The sequence below is a fragment of the Falco peregrinus genome, chromosome 8, assembly GCF_023634155.1.
Source record: "Falco peregrinus isolate bFalPer1 chromosome 8, bFalPer1.pri, whole genome shotgun sequence".
Classification (NCBI taxonomy): Eukaryota; Metazoa; Chordata; class Aves; order Falconiformes; family Falconidae; genus Falco; species Falco peregrinus.
In genome coordinates, this window is record NC_073728.1 from 58,179,749 (window position 1) to 58,195,957 (window position 16,209).

At 55.6% G+C, this 16,209-nt stretch overlaps 1 protein-coding gene across 1 annotated transcript; it reads left to right on the plus strand.

Moving 5' to 3' along the window:
• Positions 1-260: 260 nt before the first annotated feature.
• Positions 261-15,992, plus strand: LOC101913586 (LON peptidase N-terminal domain and RING finger protein 1-like). Its single transcript, XM_055812803.1, has 12 exons — positions 261-844; positions 4,620-4,738; positions 5,399-5,521; positions 6,276-6,407; positions 7,146-7,275; positions 8,037-8,130; positions 9,788-9,902; positions 10,552-10,673; positions 11,075-11,233; positions 12,134-12,296; positions 12,374-12,520; positions 13,620-15,992. The coding sequence occupies exons 1-12, from the start codon at positions 454-456 to the stop codon at positions 13,815-13,817; spliced, it is 1,893 nt and encodes a 630-aa protein (XP_055668778.1). The 5' UTR covers positions 261-453; the 3' UTR covers positions 13,818-15,992.
• Positions 15,993-16,209: the final 217 nt, after the last annotated feature.

Consider the following 16,209-nt stretch of genomic DNA (forward strand, 5'->3'; position numbering starts at 1 on the left):
CCCGCGTCCCGGCTCCGGGGATCGGCCCCGGACCCCCCAGCACCCCCGCGTCCCGGCGGCAGGGGACCGGCACCGGACCCCTCAACACTCCCGGGACGCTGCTCAGCAGCCCATGCCCGCCCCGCGGCGCCCCGGTAAGGCCGGCTCCGTTACGAAACGCGGCCGGGGCCGGGGCGGGGCGGAGGCGGCGGCCAATGGCGGCCCCGGTAGCTCCGCCGCCGGCGCCCCCCGCGCTCAGCCCGGGAGCCCTGCCCGTGCCGTGCCGTGCCGTGCCGTGCCGTGCCGTGCCGTGCCGGTAGCCGCAGCCCAGCGCCGGCCCGGGAGCCGCGGGCGGATGGGCTGAGCGGGGCGGGGCGCAGCAGCGGGGCCGTGCGCGGGGCCCCGGCGGCGGCCGCCGTGTGCGGGTAGTGCCGGCCCGGGGGCAGCTCCCCCGCCTCGGCTGCCACTGCCGCGATGAGCCGCGGGCCCCCCAGCCCCCCCTCCCCAGCCCGGGGGGGGTGCCCCGGCCGGCAGCCCCGCAGCGCCGGGAGCGGGGACTTGGACGTGCTGCGCTGCCCCTCCTGCCGCCTCCTCCTCTGGGAGCCGGTGACCGTGTCCTGCGGTCACTCCTTCTGCAAGCCGTGCCTCGGGGGGGCCGTGCCCTCCCGCTGCCCCCTGTGCCGGGAGAGGCTGAAGCTGCTGGGCGTCGGGGCAGCGAGGTGCAGCGTGGTGCTCGGCGGCCTCCTGGAGAAGTGCGCGGGGCGGGAGAGCCGGCTGGCCTGGCTGGTGGCCCGTGTCCGCCACCGGCTGGCCCGCGGGGACGCGCGGGAGGCGCTGAGGATGGCGCAGAGAGGGGTCGAGCTGGGTAAGCACCACCGGGCTGGCGGGGCGCGCTGGGGGGCTGCGGGTGCTGGGGGCCAGGGGCCAGCCTGAAGCGGAGACGAGGATGTGGTGGGTACCGGTGTGGGTCACGGCATCCCAGCACCGCGGTGTCCCCCGAGCCGGGAAGGTACAAGTATTGGAAAGGCAGGACTGGTGGGGATGGGGAAGGGGGATCCAGCTGCTGGGCGTTTCTGCCGTGTCTGCACTTGTCCCGGGGTGACGGGAGGGGGTGGGTGGCCAGGCAAGCCCCGCTGCTCATCCCGCCTGCCGGGGCCAGGGGCAGGGCAGGGCACAGCCCATGTCCCATCAGCCACGTGCTTGTGGCATTATCAAGCAGCCGGAAAGAGCAGCAAACAGCTTCTTGCATCTTGCTGCCTGGCAATATTTTGGGGTCAGAGGAAGAGCTCTCCCTGGGGGGGGTGGCCATTATGTAAAGTGGTTGGGACTTTTCCAGTCCAGGACACACACGTCCTTGGAGCTTGGCGAGGACACAGCCTTGGCTGAGCTCCTGTGCCAGCCCCAGGGTGTAGGGCAGGCCCTCACCCCAGCCCCCTTCTGCAACCCGCCCTGGCTAGACATTTGCCTGCAGGGTCAGCATCAGGCCCGGGGGGGGGGAGCTGATCTGCTTTAGTGGGTGGCTGTAAGTGGATTTCTTGGAGAGTAACGCTTAAATAAAAGGGGTTATACAATGTGTCTGGAGCAGGGGGTTGGGGCGATGGTGGCAGAAGGTCCTTTCTCCACCGGCGTTTCTATGACAGCAGTCAGCTCTCCTCCCGCGGCGCAGACACTTGTTCATCACCCGCTGCCAGACAAGTGCCGGAGGTTCAGGGTACGCCTGGAACCGCAGGGCTGAGCGGGCCAGCCGATCCTGGTGTTGGCAACACAAAGCAGGTCTCTTTATGCAACCATAGGCATCAATCTCACACCCCGCACACCTGTCCCTCAACGCCAACGCATGTGCACAGTTCTGTAGGACTGTGCTCTTCATCGCCAGGCTTTTGACTGTTTGGGGTGTATGGTTGTATGTCTCTTTAACAAGCCTCTGTGAGCATAAAGAGTAGAAAAAATTCAACACTGCAAGCTCTGTGCTCGGTCTTCCCTGCACGCTCCGCTCCCCAAAGGACAGGGGAGGTCTGGCTTAGGGTGACAAGGAAATCGCAGTCACAGCCGCAGCTCCAGTAAACCTGCGCTTGCTGGTGCTGCTCAGGCTCAGCCACATGGGTGGTGCTTTCAGGATGTGTTTTCCAACTCCTGCAGACTGCTTTCAGGCTGCACAACTTTTTATGGGCTCCCCTTTGCTTTCCAAAGTAACCACTGATAAATAGTTGATCCACGAGAATGGATTTTGTAGGGTTCAGTGTTGCACGATGGGCCAGTTTGCAGTGCCCTGCTCAGCCCAGCCTGCGGAGCAGCTCGCTTATTCTTGGGAGAAAATAGTCAACTTTTTATCTTCTGTTTTTCCAAGTGAGCAAAAGAAATGCACTGTAACGTGTAATACAGGAGGCCTTCTGACATGCCTGGAGCTGGGAGGCTGGGGAGCACTATCAGTCACTCATCAGCCACCAGAGCTGCCAGCTGGCTTACGTCCCTAATGTCTAATGATATCATAGATCAAAAATAGCTGCAGCAGAAGGGAAATGCAGAATTCATAGCCACATTTTGCACATCTTTTTTTTGCCAAATTGGTCACTTTATTGCTGGGCTGTGCAAATGTTTGGATGGGTTTGCCCACATGCAAAATAAGCCTCTAGACTTTGTACCCATTTGTTCACCCCTACCTGTTGTTAGGAGCTGGAGTATTTCGTCTTTGGATGCGTGCTTGTGGGATGGGGTACCCAGCAGCAAGTTCCTTTGTTTTCTGTCTTGAGCCCTAAGGTCTGAACTAACATTATAAATGAAAATAAGCTCCAAGGGATCAGGTGTTGCTCTGCTGCACAGCTCAGTGTGGACAGTGCGGCCTTGATGCAGGAGCGGCTGGCTGTCTGCTGCTCTCCAGGTCCTGGTGGCACCAGGTAGCGAGCAAGGTCTCCCTGTGCTCCGTGCTGGGCGTGGGTGGAAAGGAGGCAAAAGCCATGGCAGAGTTTTCTCCTCTATGATAAGATGTGGCAGGTGCCCAGGCAGATTGGTGGGTGCCCGGGCATGGTGACAGTGGAGGCAGAGGTGCGGGCAGATGCTGGCTTTCTGCACCCTGCTCTTCCTGGGCTGCTAGTCCTGACCTGCCATTTGCTGGCAGAGCTGCATCGGTGCCATGTTTGAACTGGGGCAAGGGGAAATGCTGCTGGGGGTGGGTGCATGGGAGACATCATCATCATCATCATCAGTCATCATCTCCTGATGATCCCTGATCGGCTGCCAGCCGGGCCCCTGGTCCTGGCTTGCCTTGGAGGGAGCTGCTGGCCCTTCGGCAGGATGTTGTTGCCTGCACCACTTTGCCACAGTAAGTGCAGCACCAGTGCCTGCAAATGGTGCCTAATTTGTGATATAAGGTTGGCCTCAGAGCCAGCATCCTGCGGGGCCACCACACATGCTACCTATGCTGGACCCACCGTTGTCCCACAGGGAGCTGGGGGCCAGCAGGGACCTGCGTGACACTGGAGACCTCCCCAGAGGGGCCAGGGAGCTGCAGGTCCCCGATCCCAGCCCTCAGCAGCTGTTGGGCGATGCTCTGCGCTGGGGGGGACGCAGGGCTGGGTGCACAGAGCCGTTCCGTTAGCTGGAATGCTAGCACGTGCACAGCTAAGCACAGCGCTGGGTCTGTGTAGGTCACCTCCACGCAAGCTGAGGTGTAACGGGGTGGGTCTGGGGAAACCTTGCAGTTCAAAACTGCAAACATTCCCGCACCTGCTTACACCATGAGTATGGGCTTTCGTGGTGCTGCTTGCTTGTACTCCTTGATGTCCCTCACCCCAGTTCCCCTGCTGGCAGTGCTGGTAGGAAGGAAGGTCGTTATGGAGTTTCCCAGAGACAAGAGAGCAGAGGGTCTCACTGCTTGTTTAGGAGCAGGCAGGGGTGTGTGGGGCACTCAGTGCTGTGACCCTTGGGGTGTCATGGCCAGCAGCACCGGTGGGAACTGTGCTGTGCCCCCCCATCCCCCTCCCTGAGATCCCATCAGTGTCATCTTGCTGATGAGGAAGTAAATGCTCAGTTCCTCCGTTTTGGAAAATCTCAGCCTTTTCTCATACTTGGAAACCCTGAGATGTGGGGGGGAAGATCCTTGCACCCCCCTGTTTTTGCCTCTGCCCTGGGAGGGTGGTGGCAGCCAGGTGGGTCCAGGAGGCTCCCTGGTGTTTTGGGAATTCAGATCTCCATAGCTGCAGGCTTGTTTGGTAATATGTTATTGTGGCTCTGCTGTGTGAATCATATTGCAGAGCCTCCTGTGGCAACAGACCCTGTAGGGACTACGTGTATGGTACAGCCTTTTTGCTGCATCCCAAAAGGATGGATGAGAGCCCAGACCCCAAGGTGGCTCAGCCCCAAGGCAGTGGTGGGGCCCCTTGGCTGAAGGCATTTGGGGGAGCTGGAGAAAAACAAAGGGAAGAACCTCAAAGAGCTTAAAAGGAGATATTTAGGGGAAATAACTTCCTTGCAGAGACTGATGAGGCCAGTGACTTCTGCCAGAGGAGAGCAGGAGCTGGCTGTGCTCAATTCAAGGCAGCACCGCAGGGGCTGTCCCACCATGGTGGCATCTCCGTGGTCTCATCCAGCCCCTCTGCCTCACCATGAACTCATTACGTGAGTGGTAACATTTCTCTTTCCAGCCCCAGATGCCAGGTCCCTGCGGCTATGCCGGGCAGAGGCTTTCACTGCGCTGGGGCAGTACTCACAGGCGCTGGAGGACCTGGATGCTGTGTGTAGGGCTGAGCCTGGAGAGCACGAGGTGAGTGGAGGGGAACTCCCATTGGCTGGCTGTGCTTGGAACCACATCTTACTGTGTGGAAGCAGTTTCCCCCTTTCCAGAATTCTCCTAGCTATTGAATTCATCCCACTCAGAAATACACTTGCCAGACCCATTAGTGCAAATCCAGGCTGCAAGCGCTGCGTTGCACTAACGGGAGAGGTTCAGCACCAGTCCGTCCTTGCTCGCATGCAGACAGTGAGGGCACGTAGCCACGCTGGTGCTCAGGATCGCAGTTGCAGGCTTGGAGAAGCACTGGCCAGAGGCTGAGCTGCTCTTGAAGATATCAGCCCTGGCAGCCCGCTTGCTGATTTGTGAAGCACTCGTTGGCAATAGTTTCGCAGCTTCAAAGGCAGAAGCCCTTGGCTCCTTCCCTGGGTCTCTGCAGGGTTTGTTTGCTTGGCTTTTGCAACTGCTGCATTTTGGGGGAGTCCTGTTTTACGGGTACTTGGCTGCGGGTGGATCTGTCTTTTCTAGACAAGTCTGAGCCTGGAAGCAGCGACGTGTCTGGGTGCTTTGGCCTGGGGTGGGAGCAGGCAGGAGGCTGGAGGGAGATTCTCTCGGGACTCACGTAGGAGCTGAAGGGGCACATACTCAGCTGGTCGCTGTCTTATAGTCACCGCAGGTTTTTCTGCTCCGCAGGCCTTCTTCAGGAAAGGAAAGGTGCTTCTGGAGATGGGACAGAGAGCCGAAGCCCTGCTGGCGTGGGAACACTGCCTGACACTCAGTCCCCATTTCCACCCTGCTTGGAAAGAGATGGAGAAGGTGCGTGGGCCGTACTGTGACAGGGTCCTGTGCCCTCGCATCGCACAGGAAGATGCTCTTGTCCTCTGAAGGACTCACATGCATCACAGTTGTGCTGCTCTGGCCAGCAGTGGGATCAAGAGGAGTTGGATCTTGGTCCAGGAGCCTTCCCATCAGTGATGCAGGTTTATTTGTGAAGAAAACTCCTCTTTCTCAGTCTGTAGCTTCAAGTATCAGGTTTTGCAGGGTTCAGATGCTGATATGGCACGAGGTGGGCTTTGAGGCAGTATCAGTAGTCACCCAAGGCAAAGCAGACAGCCAAAAGCTGCTTCTTTTGTGTCTTTTCTGCAGATGATTGCAGGCCAGCACCCACCTGTGTACCAAAATCACCGTCACCAGTGGGCTGCCAGCAATATCCCCAGCGCAGGGACTTCATGCCATGAGGGGACACTTGCCCCCCAGGAGGAAAAGGGCAAGGGAATGGGGAATGACATTTTACCCTCTGCAGCTCACTCCCTGCTCTTTGTGGGTGATGGAGAACATGGCTCCCAGCCTTTAAAATACACCATTTTGTTTGCTGCCTCATGCTGCTTTCTTCCTTATGTGCTACGAAGGCATTTGTTTGACAGAGAGCTCGGCCAGCGCTGAAACAAGTAACCCTGATGTGTCCTGTGATGAGCAGGAGGCTGCTTTGGGGAAAGAGGGAGCCTGGCAGCCCGCACACCTCCCTGCTTCCTTCTCCCAGCACCCGCTGAGCCCTGCTTTCTCCTTGCAGATCCTCAAGCGAGAGGATGCTCCACAGCCACACGTGGCTGCTGCAAACCTGGGTGATGCTCACCAGGGCTCAGCCGATCCCCAGGTTGATGGAGGGAGCCCTGCACTCCCATTGTCTTCCTCCCAAGCTCAGGTAGGAGAGCCTGCATTGACCTGGGTCTGTGACGGGGTGTAATGTCCCTCTGGGACATCCCAAATGGGGGTTTCCAGTGATGGGAAAGGAGGTGTGATAAGGGGAGGCTGTGCAAGACCACAGCCACGTGTGTGTGGTTTCATGCTGGGATGAGAAGCTGCAGGTAGTGGAAGATGGGACAGCAAAGGTTCCATCAGAGCTGGTGCCATGGGGACTGAGGAAACAGAGGAGGCTCTTTCTGTCTCCATTCCTCTCCTAGTTTTCATTCTGCAATACTTCTGGTAAGATTTTAGACTGTCATTGTGTTTAAAATTCCCAAGTCACACTACATTTAGGAAAAAAAAATAATTCAGTTTTAATGTTTTTTTTCATACAAAACTCACACATGAGAGTGGCTCAGACCATTAGCAGCTATTAAGGAAAGCTCATCTTTTGCTCTTTGCCTTCTATAGATGAATTTGGCAAGTTTGGAGAGAGAGGGGAATCAGAGAAGATGGGCTCAGATACACCCACGTGCCAGGTGGTACATCTGGACAGAGTAAACCCATGTTTTAACCCTGGGATGAGCAGGAATGTCTGAGGGCCACGCTCTCCTGCTGTCCCACAGATGCAAGATGTTAATATACAGCAACACACCAGGAAGCCTCCCGGTGCTGTTGGGCTCGGTGGGACAGACAGGGCTGTGCATTCAAAAAAGGGAAGAGGTTTTGAGCTTGGTTTCATCCTTGCTGTGCCTAGGGTCCGGAGGGAGAGTCGACGGATGGCAGAGGAGCCACAGGGTCTGAGCACAGCCAGGGGACAGCCACCCCTTCCCAGCCAGGGCAAGACCCGGAGACTTCGGCAGAGAGGCAGAGCTGGTGGTTGGTAGGTGAGTGTTGTCAAAGTTACCAAGATCTTGTCTCACGCAGAATACTTGTTTGAAATCCATTTTGGCACTGAAAATTGGTGCTTGCGCTGTGTGCCAGCCCAGCGAGCAGACGTCCCGGGGGCACATGGTGGGACAGCTCTGAGGAGGATCCGATCTTCCTGTGTTGAGCTGGTGAACTTATACCAAACTTTTGGGTTTAGCTTGGTGAAAAGTTCTTGCTAAAGCCAGACATCACCTGTTCCCTGCATGGAGTCAAGGAGAGGCTTCCTTTGGTTCCCATGGGTTTAGATGGGTTTATATTTAAAATCCCTTGCAAAGAACGTGGCGTGCCATGCATTGGGAGAAGCAGCACATCCATTGGCATTAACTTGCCATTAGCATCTAGCCAGATGACTGCCACATCAAGCAGTGATGATGACTCATGGCAGGTGAGATTTCCATCTCCAGAGATCTCCATCTGGGAATTTCTTAGGCCACTTCACTTCCCAGTGCTTCAGTTTCCCTGCCTGCAAAAGGAGGTAGGGCGATACCACCTTCTCCTACCAAGTACCATGAGACCCCAGTGATGTAAAAGCTGTGGATGAACACAGATGGGTTAATAGAGGGGCTGATGTTGTATTCCCTAGTGGTTTTGTTTGTAACTTTCTAAGTGTTTTGTGTAGCAGTGAACTACTTACACCTAGAAAAGGTCAGAAAGCAAAGACTGATTTTCAGTATTGGAATGGGGGGCCACCTTCTCTTGCCTTCTCTTTTGCTACTAGATAATGAAGAGGAAACGGCAGCAGCAAAGTGTACCCAGCCGTGCCTTGGGGAGCTGCTGAGCATATCTGACTTCGAGTGCTCCCTCTGCATACGGTGAGTTTTCTGGTGGGAGAGCTTTTAGGATGAAGAATTAGCAGCTGCTGGGTCTTCTTTCCTGGTGGGGATCTTTCTTCACATCTTAACAGCAAACTCGGTCCCCAGTACTGCTGAAATGCAGGTTCCAGTAGAGGGAGGAGATCAGAGGGGCAGACAGGGACACGCTTTGCCCTGCCAGGCTGTAGGAGCTCAGGTTGCCCTGTCTCCAGGTGCGGCATCATTAGGTCTGTATCGCTTGGGACATCGGTGTGGAGGTGGGGATGTTCTGTGAGGTCAAAGACTGAAAGCAGCCGTTGCCCTTTGTAACTGCAGGCTGGAGCACGAAGTTCCCTAGGGAAATACCATCTATGATGGGGATGTTGCAGACCCAGAGGGGAGCATTTCCCAGCTCCGTGCCTGCTGAAGGTAGAAAAGGGGAGAGGGTAGAGCCCGTGGCTGCCTGCTGACTCAGGGGCAGGGAAGGGCTGGGTGCTGCCACGGGGCACGCTGAAACCAGGCTGTTATTTCTGGCGTGTCCCAGGACCTTGAGCAGTTGTGCAAGCGGCTGCTGGCAGAGAGCTGGGTGTTGCGCTGCTGGACGTGCAAGACGGTCAAGGTCTCCTGTATGGCAGATTTTTCCAGTTCTGGCTCTGGCATGGGGGAATGACACAGAGGAGAGAGAGATCAAGGCTGTATCTAATCTGGGTTAGGTGAACTTAGGTCTCTTCTGAGAGCAGGGAAACACAGTGTTCAGGAGGAGTAAGGGCTCAGTGCTGAGCAGGGCTTCCCCGAGACCTTCAGTTAATTTCTGATCCCGGAGCTACCTGTGAGCATCCCGAGTGCTTGCTGCTGGCTCTGCTCTGGGAACAGGGGAGAAGGAGGCACTTTCCCACTGCAGTGCTGCCAGGACCAAGGGGTGCCATGTGCGTACTGATGGGGTCTGCGGGGAGATACCACCCTACAGGGATGGGGAGCCATGTTCAGAACTGGGACAGTTCTCACTTTACATTGCTGTGCAAGTCCAACAGTCTGAGCCCAGACTTCTAATTGAATAAATAAGCCAGTTAGGAACCTTTACATTTAATTAACAGGAGTTAGGAGCAAAGCTTAGCCAATGCAGCTGTACTGAAGGTGAGTTTCATAGCCATGGGCTGTCAAGGCTCGGAAAACACAGTGTGAGATAGCTTTCCATGGCATTGCATCCCTGCAGCGTCGTTGTCTTCAGTGCAGAAGGCTGGTGAAGGCAGCAGATTTTCCTTGAGACGGCAAGAGGAGACATGGGAAATGTCTTGTTCCTGCTGGAAACAAAATCTTTTGCTCCCAGCAAGGTGATTCAAGGAAGATGCAGGTACAAGGCTGGGGGTAGGCAGGAGCTGTGCCCGTGGGCTGTGGGGGGAAAGCCTGTGAGCTTTGCCCACCCTGACCAGCTCTACCCTTGCAGCAGCAGCCTGGGCCTCTTGGAAGTCCCCGAGTGCTTTGTGGGACCCCTGCACCATGGGGCTAAGACCAGCCAGGGCTTCCAAAGCAGGGTGCTGAGCCAGACCTGGGGAACAGCAGCTTCGAGGGCACCCAGCCCTGTGAACAGAGGCTCTGTGAAGTCTTTCTCTGCTGGGCTTACCTGAGGTCCTTCTCCCATGCCACTCTCTGCAATCCATTGACTTCAGTCCCTTTGCAGGATGTTCTTTGAGCCGGTGACGACACCGTGTGGGCACACCTTCTGCAAGGAGTGCCTTGAACGCTGCCTGGACCACCGGCCCAACTGCCCCCTCTGCAAACAGAGCCTGAGAGAGGTGAGGGCATGTGTCCCATGGGATGGAGCCCGAGGGAGAGCTGAGCACTGGCTCTGGCTGCCAGCAGCGTGCCCGGGGCTGGGAGGGAAGGTGCAATTCTTTTACATTAGCAGCTCCCTGGGATGGTTGGTGTCACCTTCACTCATGTGGGAATGACCAGACAGTTGATAATTAAGACCAAGAGATTAATTTCCACAAGATGCCACAGTGATTTAGTGAGATTGTAAACAGGACTGAGAGGCAGAGAGAGAGAAAGACGGAAAGAAAGAAGCAAATGCTAATTACTTTTAAAAATGGAAATGGGTGGAAAACCTGCTAGCCTGGAGAGTTGATTTAATCTTTAATGAAAAGGGATTCAGATGAGACCATCAGGGAAATTAGGTTGTCATACAAGGACTGCATCACTGTCAGAGACAGGACGCTGCATGGGACGGGCCCTGGGTCTGAGCAGCGTCTGGAGGTCTCAGTGGAGCTGACATCCCATCCTGCTAGATGGCTCAACATCCCCTGATAGGTTTTATCCCTGACTTTCTCTGATCTAAAATTACCCTCAGCTCCAATAAAAGTGAGTGTGATTCAGAGCCTGACAGAGTCTCAGAGCTCCCTCCCTGCTCTTCTCCAACCTATTTCTGGGTCTAATTTCTTTTAGTACCTGAAAGCTGGAAGCTACAGCCCCACTGTGCTGCTGCAGGACATCATGCTGGCCACCTTCCCCGCACAGCTGGCTGAGCGCCAGGAGCTGCACCGGGCCGAGATGGCAGAGCTCTCTAAGTAAGGAGGCACTTGCTCCAGTGTGTATGTTCGTGGGGGCCGGGCTGGGCTCTGAGGGGGCTGTCCACACCACGTACCATTGCTCTGGCGTGGTTCTGCTCAAGCGACGTCTGTCCCACTTCTAGGACCACATCACCGCAATGCCACGTGGGTAGTGGGTATGGACGTGCCCCATGGGGCATCTGGGGATGAGGGAGTATCTCTGCAAGAAGCTGTTTTGCGGGCAGAGTCTGTCCTTGGGCTCTTGGTGAGCCAAGTGGAAGCTTTGGTGCCGCTCTGTGCCAGAGCATCATTTCTTAGGGTAAAGGACACACCTGGTTTGGGGGACTAACTGATGCAGAGCCCTTGGGATGGGATTTGCTCTGGGAGGTTTCATAGTGATTTCTTCTCCTGTCCCTCAGCCTGACCAAGAACATCCCCATCTTCGTCTGCACGATGTCCTTCCCAGGCATTGCCTGCCCTCTGCACGTCTTCGAGCCTCGCTACCGCCTCATGATCCGGCGGTGCCAGGAGACTGGCACAAGGAGGTTCGGCATGTGTATATATGAGAATGGGAAAAGGTGAGCTCTGGGCAAAGCGGCTTCCCTCTGCCCAAGCTGATTTGCCCCTTTCTGCCCCGGCCCCGAGCATCTAAAATCCAGAGTGGTTTGGAGGGAAGGAACCAGGTGCAATTTCCTATCCCACTGCACCCTGCAGATAAAAGCAGCAGGGAGGTGGTGCATTCCCCACATGGCAAAGCGAAAGGGATCTTGCAGCCTCCTGGCATCACCACTGGCCAGGCAAGGAATGGGCCAGTGCTGCAGCTGAGCAGAGCTAGTGGTGGCTGTTAAATACCGTGGTCTGGGAACAGCTGCTGGCTCAGGATGTCTCAGAGCTGCATGGTTCCCTGGCTGTGACCTCCAGCTCTTCTTAGCAAGCACTTGAAATTTGCTGTATTTCTCATACTTTGTCTTAACGAGCTGTGAGAGGACATGGGGTTAAATGGCCTTTTGTTTGGTGCAGCATGGCCATCCTTATGTTCCTGGTGGCACCTCCAGATCTCGGATGGGCTCAGTCTCCAGGATCCTAACCCAAGTTGGATAACTCTATTTACTTATCCTCGCTGTGCTCCAGTCCTGTTCAAGTGAAGTGAGATAAATAACATTTTCTGGGCTTTGGGAGGATGTCTCCACAAGGGGTGGTGCCTTCAGAACCCCTGGACATCAGGACAGAATGAGGACCTCAGTCAATGTGGTGTATAGCAAATCCAAGGGAGTGCAAGCAGCGTGCACGCTATTCCCTGCCCTCTTAGCAGCAAGTGGCAACTCAATAGAGTTGAGTGAATCTCCAAATTTGCCCCCTCCCAGGCAGTTTGTTCCTGGGCCATTTCCTCCTCTGATGCTGGTACCTTCAGGAGAAGCAGCTCTCTCCCCACCAGTATCCCAGCTCAGCCCCTCTTTTCTCCCCCTGGCCCCCTCCAGTTTCGCTGACTACGGCTGCATGCTGGAGATCCGGCAGATCGAGCTGCTGGCGGACGGGAGGTCCTTGGTGGACACCATCGGCAGGCGGCGGTTCCGGGTGCTGAGCCGCGGACACAGGGACGGCTACAACACTGCCGACATCGAGTACCTGGAGGACAAGAAGGTGAGGGCAGGGCCAGGGCAAACAGGGTGGGATGGATCCTCCCTATGGACACCTCCGTTCCTCTTCCCCCCATGCAGGTGGCCGCGGAGGAGCTGCAGGAGCTGCAGCGCCTGCACGAAAGCACCTACCGCTTGGCTCAGCAGTTCTGTGAGCACAGAGACCTTGTCTCCAGGTACATTTTGATGCAGCATGGACAGCTGCCGGAGAAGGAAGAGGACATCCAGGTAATTCCCTGAGGGAAGGGGTGCCCTAAATAGGGAGGGTACCAAGAGAACCTCTGAAGCAGCATGGTTCCTGCTAACCACCCTGCTCCCCCCCAGGATGAGCAAAACAAACCTTGTTGTTCACTCGCTTTACCAGTTACGACATTTCTCAGGGAGATGTCTGTTGAAACTGTTTAATGTTTATAGTTTTTAACTGCTCTTGGAAACTGAGCACTGAGTTTTAAAAGCTTTCCTGGAGTCTCTTCCTAAATGAGAACTGAGAAACTGAACTGTTTTGAAAACACTTGGGGGGAAAAACAAACAAACCGAAAACAAACAAATGGGCAAAGAAATGAACCCCACAGCTCAGTGAGCCTGCAGCCTCCTCTCACTGTGTTCCCTTGGGACAGCTGTAGCTGGCCAGAGCAGAGGAGCTGAGAGGGCAGGGTGCAGTTTGCTTATTAAATTGCTCCAACAAATTCGGATTCTGGAGAAAAATATAATTCCCAAATTCAGTTTTCACTCCTGTAAGAAAATGTTTCCTCTCTGGATCGTTAACAAATGTGCTCTTGCTGCTTGTCCCAGGCTAAGGCTGTCCTGGCCAGCAGTCACGTCAATGCTGTGCTCAGAATAACAGAACTCCTCATCTTCCTTCAACTGAATTGAACATTTCCCTCTTAGTTTATCTCAGGCTTTGAAAAAAAGTTTACAAAAGCACTGCCCAGCAGCTGTGCCTGCCTGGCCTGCACCTCGCCTTTTTCTGTGGTGATAAGGCAAGTGCCCCAAAAGGCACCGACCACGCAGGATCTGGCCCGCTTTTACAAAAAGCATCACCTTCAACAAGGAAATGCACGAGATATTTCTTTGTCTCTTTAGTACAGTACACAGGTTACACCTGTGTCTAGAGACTCCCTGGGGAATGCTTGTCTGGAAATTAAATTAGTTTATCAAGAAATTTTGAGCCTGGACAGATAAAAGGGCCAGTCAGCAGAATACCTTGGCCAAAGCTGGCTTTGCTGTCCTGGCAAGAGCAACAATTTCCCATCAGCGACGCTGCCCAAAGGCCATGCATTCACCTTGCAGTTCCTGACGTGGGGGTCTCTCCCTCTCTCCCCTCCAGGCTTTGGCAGATGGCCCAACGTGGTGCTGGTGGCTCATCTCCATCCTGCCCCTTGACCCGTCCTACCAGCTGAACCTCTTCTCCACCACCTCCCTGCATGCCCGCCTCACCCAGCTGCAGCGCATCCTCACCGCCCTGCTGCAGCAGCCCCCAGGCAGGCACCCGCTGCCTGAGCGCAGCCCCCAGGGCCATGTCTGAGCCCCCTGGCCCCTGCCCTCTCTGCAGGGGAGACCTCCACCCCCTTGGGTTTCTCTATGTGTTGATTCATGGTTTTGCGATTGGCTTAAGCCCCCCCAAAAGTGACCTCAGCGATGAGTTGGGCACCCTCTGCCCAGCTCGTGGGGCCGGTGCTGCACCGGCAGTGACACTACGCCATCCATGCCACCTCCGGGAGCTGCTCGGTGACAGGGCTGTGCCATGCCCCTGAAGGGGGGACTGGGATGGAAATCTGGGTTGTGTCTTGGGAACCAAAATCACTTGCTGAGCTGCTTTGGCACTAAGGAGGATTCTCCTTAGGGCAGAGGACCAAGTGCCAGGATCACCTTGGTTTTGGCTCTTCTGCTTTGAAGGGGAACTTAGGGGTCTTTGGTAGATGGTCCTGCTCTGTGCAGCAGATTTAGAAGCTTGGGAGAGGTGGCACCGGGAGGCAGAGGGTCCCGATGGCTTGCCTCAGCATCGGGGGCTGACAGCTCTGCCTCTGCTTACAACTTTAACTAAATTTCTATTTGAAGGAGAAGAAAGGTTAAAGTAAGCAATCTGAAACTCATGGTCCTGCTCCTAACCACTTCCATAGCCACACAGCAAGGAGATGCATGCAGGTCTGGACATCCCTCTCCCACCGCTTTGCTCAGTGCTCTGCTGTGGTTGCTGTGCAAAGATTGCCGGCCACTTCCCTGGGCTGGAGCTGTGCTGGAGGCTGCTGGCTGCTTTCCTGACTGCTGGCTCCACTGCCGTGAAGTCCCATGGGAAGGGGGGGAGTTGGTAGTATTGGTGCTTTTCTCCCCACCCAAAGGCTGCTCTTCCTGAGCCTGGCTGGGTTCAGGTTGTAGGGTAGACCTGGGGGCTGCAAGGAGCCGATGGCACAAGGGAGTTAAGCCTGGGAGTGAATTTTGTGAGACTTTCTGCTCCTTGGCATGTGCAATTTTCTCATGTTCAGTGTTTCTTGTGAACTTTCTGCCTCCTCAGGAGAAAATCAGGATCTGAACTGAGGCTGGATCCTTGCACTTGGGACCCAGAACAGTTCAGGATCCCCCAAAAGAGCACAGAGTAAAGTCAAGGGCAGCCAGACCTCTGGAGCGGTGGGAAGGGGGTAGGACCGGTGACCGGGGCAGTGAGCCCCGTGTTAGGGGAGCAAGTGCCTATCTGCAAGTGCCTGTCTGCTGCTTGTCTGTAGACACGGGGAAAAAGCTATCCCCCTGGACAGACCAGGCTTTCATCCATGGAAATCCTGAAGGTTTGGGGTTTTTGTCTCCCATCCATAATTTCAGTGGCTTTGGGTTGAATTTTGGGAGTGACATCCACTTAGTCATTGGGTTAACATTGGTTCCTGAATTTTATCCCTGCTTTTCTCAAAGGCCCCACATCCCATGTGGGGGCTCGGTGGGCTGTTGGATGTATGTGAGGGAGAGAAAATCAGGCTGGGGCTATGGTGCTTCTTATTGCATGTGTTGCTGGGCTGAGCCCAGGGCAGGAGGCTCTGGACACAACTCTTGGAGAGGTCCCTGCCCAAGGTCTCCACCTTTCCCTGTTCTGCCTTCTCCAGGAGTGAGAGGTCTGGGTCATTCCTCTCCAGCAAAGTGCCTCATTTGCAGGGAGCATCGTAGTGAGCGTAGGGTGGCTGAGGGCAACTCAAAATGGATTTGCTCCTCTACCTTTGAGCCATGACCTCCCCCAGTTTCCTTCTGTCATTGAGACACCGTGACTCCCCTGAGGGGCTACATCCCTGGGGTGTCACATAGGGGTGGGCAGGGGTAAGTGATGGAGGGATGCCTCACAGTCCCAGGGCACGTGCATGCAGGTGGCAGGACGTCACTGAAGTTTGGGAAGTGCCTTTCTTTTCTGCAGGATCAAGGTGAGCTCACCCAGTGACAACCCCACCCCCTGAGCCCCTCACTCGCCTCTGGAGTAGCCTGTTCCCCAGGTGTGGGAGCTCCCTGGACCACTGCAGGTCCCTCAGCCAGGCGGGGGCAGGGGGGGATGCAGGGGAGAAGCGTGAGTCTTCCCAGGGGGAGAGCCAGGAACCAGAGCCACATCTGCCTGGCTGCTTTGGGAAGGGACTTGTGCAAGCTGCTCCGGTTTGCTCGGAGCACCTTTGGAGCTTGTATTGGTGTCTTTGCTCTTTGAATTAAATTTTCTTTGTGGTCATTGAAATAAGGACTGTTGTTGTTTTGTTGCTGGTGTTTAACTTTTAGCTGCTCACTGATGAACATGCTTGGTCACCACCAAGGAGATGTGGGGGCGCATGGAGAGGTGACACCCTGGCCTTCAGAGGCAGTAAGTTGGATAGACACAGTGAACACAGTCCAGCAAAGGTGGATGGCAACAGGGGAAAAAAATTAGGGTGGTTTTGCTCACAGAAAGTGAGCATGTG

Excerpts from the sequence above, each read along its gene's own strand:
- LOC101913586 (XM_055812803.1), top strand. The coding sequence starts at position 454 with ATGAGCCGCGGGCCCCCCAGCCCCCCCTCCCCAGCCCGGGGGGGGTGC. Across the intron at positions 8,131-9,787 it reads GAGTGCTCCCTCTGCATACG|GATGTTCTTTGAGCCGGTGA; the intron begins GTGAGTTTTCTG and ends GTCCCTTTGCAG. Across the intron at positions 11,234-12,133 it reads ATATATGAGAATGGGAAAAG|TTTCGCTGACTACGGCTGCA; the intron begins GTGAGCTCTGGG and ends GGCCCCCTCCAG.